Source organism: Hydractinia symbiolongicarpus, chromosome 7 (genome assembly GCF_029227915.1).
Source record: "Hydractinia symbiolongicarpus strain clone_291-10 chromosome 7, HSymV2.1, whole genome shotgun sequence".
NCBI lineage: Eukaryota > Metazoa > Cnidaria > Hydrozoa > Anthoathecata > Hydractiniidae > Hydractinia > Hydractinia symbiolongicarpus.
In genome coordinates this window covers 16,118,803-16,126,174 of record NC_079881.1, presented here as the reverse complement: position 1 = coordinate 16,126,174, position 7,372 = coordinate 16,118,803, and the positions used below count along the sequence as shown (strand labels likewise).

At 34.3% G+C, this 7,372-nt stretch overlaps 2 protein-coding genes across 2 annotated transcripts; both read right to left on the bottom strand.

Moving 5' to 3' along the window:
- Positions 1 to 458: 458 nt before the first annotated feature.
- Positions 459 to 968, bottom strand: LOC130648541 (protein NKG7-like). The gene has a single exon (XM_057454594.1). The coding sequence runs from the start codon at positions 966 to 968 to the stop codon at positions 459 to 461; it is 510 nt and encodes a 169-aa protein (XP_057310577.1).
- Positions 969 to 2,195: 1,227 nt separating this feature from the next.
- On the bottom strand, positions 2,196 to 2,726 carry LOC130648540 (epithelial membrane protein 2-like). Its single transcript, XM_057454593.1, has one exon. It carries the CDS (start codon positions 2,724 to 2,726, stop codon positions 2,196 to 2,198), a length of 531 nt encoding a protein of 176 aa, XP_057310576.1.
- Positions 2,727 to 7,372: the final 4,646 nt, after the last annotated feature.

Here is a 7,372-nt window from a genome sequence, read left to right as displayed (position 1 = left end):
ATCCTAAAAATATTCTTCATCATCCATAATTCTGACCATATATTCCCTTATTTTCAGAAAAACACAAAATAAAATCATTCGGGGCTTAAGATATGAAACATAAGAATAAAGATCTGGCTTATTTAACCCTTTTAAAAGGTACGGTCGGTTAAAATGTACGGTGGGTTAAAATGTAACGTGTTTTGAATTTTCAATTAGACTTTAAAACATGAAATAATTCGTTTAATCATTCTGTTGGTCTTCTTTATAAAAAATAATACAATAAATAAAATTAAAAAGAGAAATGAAAAAAATGGACTAACTTTAAAAACTACAGTAAATTGCATTTGTTCTAGATGGTGTAGCAAAGAGACTATAAATACAGACAAAACGTATAACATGGCATACAATACATTTTCATCTACAAAATATTGATATGAAGTATCTGCACGATTAAAAAGGTTTTTATTAAAAAAAAATTACATTTCAGCATTACTAACTTCCCTAATATGCAACATTTTGTCCAGCACTGTGATTATCGATATCAGCACTACGCTGACCCAACCAAGCAAATAACTCCAACCGTAATTAGTCATGTTTAAAGGTCGGTTAAAGGTAGCTAATAACATAGCTACTATCATTGCTAGAGCTGCAACTAAAAGAATTTTGGGAATGATAGATGCGATCTTTATGCGTTTTCCAGAAACGTTCACAATTTTCAAGATGGAGCTTGTGAGTAAGATCAGACAAGTCAAGATGATAAGTATCCTAGGAAAAATATTTAAGCTACTCGAATCCACGAAACGACATTCAGTAACAGTAGGATGAAACGTTTTGACTGGACTACAAGTTCTCCATAAGCCACTGTGGAGAGTTGTATGTACTTTTGATACGTACCAATAGTTGCTACATAGAGATGCCATTGTTGATGTAGAAGATGCAAAAATAAATGATACAGAAAGGACATCGTACTCTGTCATGCTTCCCATGATCCTATTTGTAATTTTTGAAAACTGAAAGGATAAAAATCGTGAATTGTTTCTCTTTCTTTAGTATTAATCAAATACTTATGTTAAAGGCTGTTTTAAACAGGCTATTTAATTGTTATGGAAATTCCCTAATAAGTACGTCTATTATTAATTATTATATTCTCTAGTTCTTGTACAAAAAAAAAATCCCTCGAATTTGCAATATCATTCATCCTGTCGTAATTAACCACCTCATTATATTCTCAACGGAATAAAATAAATCAACATGCAATACAACGCTTAGTACTTCCCCGCATAATTTTCAATAGAAATTGAAATACTAATAATAGAAAACGATTGCGCAAAGAAATCTAAATTCAGACAGACATGTAAGACGAATTGACTTTTTAGACCTATTTATGCTAGAGGGGAGTGGGGTGGGGCATCGTACTGAGGCGCTGCTGACGTGCATAAAAAGCCTTGGTTGAATAATGTTGAAGGCACGTAAAAAAACAGACGCGAACAATTTGCTAACACATCTTAAATGCGGAAAATGCAGAGCTTTGTCATATGTTCAATTACAACAGATTAATTAATGCGGAAAATGCAGAGCTTTGTCATATGTTCAATTACAACAGATTATCCTTCTGAATTCGAACAGTTTGTGTCTGTCACATCATTATGGTTAATGTTGGCAGCTTAAAGCTGTAAATATTTCGCTCCTTTAAATAAAATTTTAATTAAACGTGTTTTACTTTTTCATGTTTTGTTTTTTTGTTAAGCTAACGAAAGTTACGCGCGGTTATCAACCGCTGTTTCCGACATTCTGCGATAAGTCGGGAACGAAGTTTCTTTTCGGATTCTGCACTACAATGCAACCTGACCTTTCGGGTTATGCGCATGAGCATCAGAATAGTACAAATGCACGCGCCGTATCCTGTTTTTTCCTCCTCAAAAAAAGGTCCTTTTTTCCGCTTGTTCTTTATATAGAAAATTACATATTAAGAGAAAATAAATACTAGATTAGAGCAAAGTTGGCCAATCTAATTTGTCCTATCAATAAAATAAAAATTATACTAAAAACAAACAGGCTGAAACAGAACCAGAAGCAGAAACTAAGTAAAAACTTGACATCCATAGACATGCATCTTTGTTTCAAATTGCAAGTGCTGCGAGCCAAATTCCTTTTTTACTGACCACGCATTTACCATTACATTTGCACGCTTGCCTGTAAAGTGTCTCGGAGCTTTACAAGTTGCAGTTTATATCGTTGGAACTGACGTCTCTGGGCTGGAAAATCTTTCCAATTAATGCAGTTGATAATGTTACAGCGAAACCTACCCAACCAAGGATGTAGCCCCAGCCATATGAACTAGTTTCGGGTGGCATAAAAGTAGCAGTTACCATCGCTATCAACATTAATAAAGCAGCCACAGCAAGCATTATAACAATGGCGGTTGTTATCTTTAAGGTGTTTTTGCGTACTTTAATAATGGTTAATATGACGCTAATGACCAAAATTAAGCACGTAAGAAGAATAAGAATTCTTGCTGCAATATTTTTACCAGTTGGGAGTATCAATTCGCAATCAATTGTTGAAAAAATCGTCCTGATATGAAAACAGATTTCCCATAATCCTCTATGTTTAGAGCGTGTAACGATATTCTTTGTGGCGTCCGAAACATACCAAAATCTACTACATAATGATGTCATTGTCGATGCAAAACTTGCAAATATAAATGATAACAAAAAAACATCGTACTTTGTCACACGTCCCATGATGTTATGAATAGTCCAACGGTTTTTAAAATATGAGAGAAAAACAATTTAAACCAAAATTTTCAATCTTTGAGAGTTTTATTAAGGGAAATTACTCGTTAATTGTTCTCAATGAAGATAAGATTGACGTCAAAGTTTGGTTCCGGTCTTTTCTATCAACGAGAAAGCCATGGTGATGTGTTTGTTAAAAGCTCATCACATTCCTTATTGTTCTGCTCTTTCTGCTGACCGCGTTTCTTTTTTAAGACCAATTAAGCAATGCGAGCGAAGCAAACATGTGAAGCAGCCATGCAATGTATACCAAAAGATTTATCCATACTTTATTTTTAAAAAAAATATTTGCGTACAAAAATTTATTTTGTCTGCCTCTTTTTTATGAAATGGACCATAAACTGTGCATATATTACATAGCCTAAACATGGATATAGTTTTCACATGCTGTTAATTTTCAATTAAGTTGTAGATTAAATTGAAGTTAATAACTTTTTTTTTTCCCTTGAAAAATAGCTATCAGGTAATAATAATAATAAAAAGAACATCAACCGTTTTATTCAAACTATGCATTAGTGGGTTTCCATACATCAGATTAAAGTTTTTGCTTTTAAAAAAAGGACAATAACGCCCACCCTCCCCTCCCCTCACTTGTTATGATATGTTCACAAAAGTTTGTATCTGTGTTGTATACCAACTTTTTATTAAATGGTACACAGGCTGTAAAAGATGAGGAACTCCGTTTCAAACTACATTTGTATATAATTATCTTCCTATTGGTTTGTGACACGTGTATTCTTTTTATTATATATTCTATTGTTCAGGAACAGGCGCGTTGTATATTGAGCATTTTGGAACTTTTCTTAAAGACTTCTGTAAATATTCTTGAAGTGTAAAGACTACGGTGGCCCACAACTGCCACGGCAGAAGAAAAAACAACTGAAAAGAAAAAGCCACGGCAAATGTTACAGTAAATGTCAAGGCAAAAGAAAAAGGCACGGCAAAAGTAAAAGAAATATAATCAAATTAAATTAATAAATAATAAAAATAATTAACAATTAATCAGAAGAAAAAAGAAAATCATGAAAAAATCAAGGCGGGAATGCGTGAAACGATTTGAAGAAAAAAATGGCTGACGGCAAGATCTTGTTTTGTGATCAATGTGGAGCACAAGTGCATGTTGTTGCAGAGTTTTGTGTATCCTGTGGTCAAAGTAAGCTTTATTATCACTAAAAGCTTGCTAGGTTACGTTTGTATACATGTATATATAAACGAACATGTTTTTTTAGATATACAAATCCACCACCAGCAAGATGTTGTTGATCTTACAACAGTTAAAACACAAACTCCACAGTCATCAGGTAGATACTACATCTAACTAGTTTTTAATGTAGAAATTTCTAAGTGTAGAGATTGTATAGAGATGGGATAACAAAAAAACGCAACTACCAAACTCACACTTGCTCACACAAGCACTCAATGTTGTTGTTTTTTATGGTGTCTGCTCTAGCTAGCTAGCTTGCTAGCTATACCATCAGTGTACTAGTTTTTAAAAAATATGTAATCGTCTTTTTCGCTTTCAAATACTATGTCCTTTATTTACATATTTTTCATTATAAATCCACCACCAGCAAGATGTTGTTGATCTTACAACAGTTAAAACACAAACTCCACAGTCATCAGGTAGAACCCATGTCATTTTTGGACTTCAAAAAATCAAAATCAAAAAGTTGGTTCTCAAAAGTTAACAAAGCTAAAAAAAAGGACCATGATGTTTGCATAAACATTGGTACTTTATCATGGTATGAAGAATCGGCAAAAATAAAACCACAAAGAGGCAAACGTGTAATGTTGAGAGCATCACCTGAAGATATCTATGACACTTTGAACGAAAAAGCTCTGAATCGCTTTAAAGTTTTTATCCTGAAGTGTTGAAAGAAGAGGAAAACTATAATTTAACGTTTGACAATGGTACACCAGCTACTAACATTCCTGGTACATTCGAACCTTTTAATTTGAGAAGATACAAAGAAGAAGTAGGGAGAGATTTTAAATCAATAACTTTGTACCTTCTATCAGATTCTGATAATGCAATACTTCGAAAAATTGCTTTAAATCCTTTTAATTGTGATTATTTTGAGGATGACAATATTGAAGATGCAATCCACCAAAAAAATTAAATTAGAGGATGTGTTAGCAGATGAACTATATGCAAAGGAACTACAAGAGCAATATTTAAACGAATTTCGATGTCTAGAGCCTAAAGTAGTTCTTTCACTGCCTTCTTTGCTGTCAGAGTTGGAAACACATGTTGTAAAAGGAAAACAGTTTTACATTGTTGTTAGACGAGGTTCTAGCTTTGAAAGATGCTTTTCTCTTTGGAAGCGTGAAAGCAATAAAGGCAATGTAAATAATGCATTAGTTGTTCATTATGCTGGTGAAAATGGGATTGATGATGGAGCTTTACGACGTGAGTTCTTAACAAATGTTTTGGATGAAATGCGAGGAAGCCTATTCAAAAATGGAGTTCCACGTGACTCGATGTTTAAGATTCAAAACTATTGTTAGAAAGTAAAAACATTAATCTGAACTATTTGTCATTTGAGAAGCATTGTATTCCTGCTGATGCAGAGCTATTCAAAAGAATCAGAAAAAATTGTGAATCAGAAACTGATGTGATCATTGAGAATGAATACACAGGGTTAGTAAAGAGAGAAAACATTGAGAGTATTATTTCCACTGTAATTATTGGAATAACTACAAGGAGAATTACCTAACTCAATCAATTCTTAGAGGGCTTAAATACTTTAAGCATAAGTGAATATTTATGGTCAATCCGCGTTCTATTAGAACTTTTAACACTGGAAGAACGTAACAACTCAGTTGATTCAAACTATGTATTTTCTATACTAAAACCTCAACTCTCATCAAAGGCATGCTCTACAAGAGTGGTGGAGGAACATGTTTTCGATAATTTTCAGGATTTCTTGAACATGTTAGAGGATGAACAAAATACAGAATTGAAAAAAAAGAATTGTTTGCAGATTTATCACCCGCTGGGATCCTAAAATGGATAACAGGGTAAAGTCACAAGCCCTTAGGTGATGAACAGTTTGAGGTCACTGTTAATTTTAACCATGATTGCTTCAAGATTAATCCAACCCACACAGTGTTTTTCCCTGTTGTACATTCTTGTTCTAAGGAAATCACACTAACTGTAAAGCACATGGAAACATTTGCTGACTTTGACAAGAATTTGAAACTTGCAGTTTGTAAAGGACAGGCTTTTGGGTTACACTAATTTTTACACAAATTAGATATATTTACATTATACATTCATTTGTTTGTTAAAATTACGTTTGGTAGTTTATACTTTGTTGCATGAACCTTTTCTTTATATATATATACATTTTATGAAAGTTTGAGCTTTTGTTATGTTTAAAAGACATAACAATTATATGTTTGTTTTCTTCTTTAAGTACCCTTCTGTCATGTGAACTCTAGAAGCCAGGGATTTCATAAAGTTGTAATCCACCAAAATTATTATCCTGATAGTCCTAGAGATAGAGAAATGTATGTTCTGGCGCAACGCACATCTTGCATACGCGCACGCCCACAGTCAACCACAACAAATCCCTGATCATCCAAGACCTAGAGGAGTAAGTCCCTAGTATGCTGTGCTTATTCATGTAGTTCAAGGTAAAGTCCCTAGTATGCTATGTTTATTGATGCATATCAAAAAATCATACTAAAATAAGTAAAAAGAGTTCTAGCGCATCTAGAGGTAAAGTCCCCTGCACACTGCTAATAATCAATCAACGCATGCGCAGTAACTGCGCTAGTTTTGACCACTAAGAAATCCTCCGGCAAAATAAAATTCATACAATAAAAAGAATGAATACGCAGAGCTTGAAACAGTTACGTGATATTGCGAAAAACCGTGGCTTAACCGAGTATTACAGGCCACACAAGGCTGAACTGATTGCTCTATTGTAGGATGTACCACATAGCCCACCCAGGAGGGCTATACAACCAGTAAGACCTATAACACAAGAGGCTATGAATATATTTTAAGCTTTCGCATTATTGGTATAGGAGAAGCCGACGTCGACGGGTATATTGGATGGTGCGACCCAACGAGAAAACCTTGATCAAGGACCAGGTAGGGGAAATGGGATCAGCAAAGGTACAAATGTCCCTATGGATAATGTAGAAGAAGAAGAAGACGCTACCAAACTCGGAGGAGGCCAACGATGATTATATTGAAGTGAACAAAGCCTTCAATAGTAATATGTCAGAAATCTTTCAGGGTAGCGACGTAGACGACGTGATGAATAGAATGTTTGCTCAAATCAAGACACACGTGGAACATCCTGAACTACGTCACAGCGGATTCACCATTGGTCGAATTAATCACCTGGATGTAGATTTCCATTAATTGAGGTTAACAAGGGGTTCATCGTATATAGAACCACCTAAATGGATAGCTTCGAAAAAGGCCATCATCAAGCTAAAAAATGATAACGAGGAGTGTTTCAAGTGGCCTGTTATAGCATCCTTATACCATGAAGAAATTGGAAAAGACGTACATAGAATCACTAAGCTGAGACCCTACATAGACCTCTACAATTCGGAGGGTATGGAATTTGTCTATG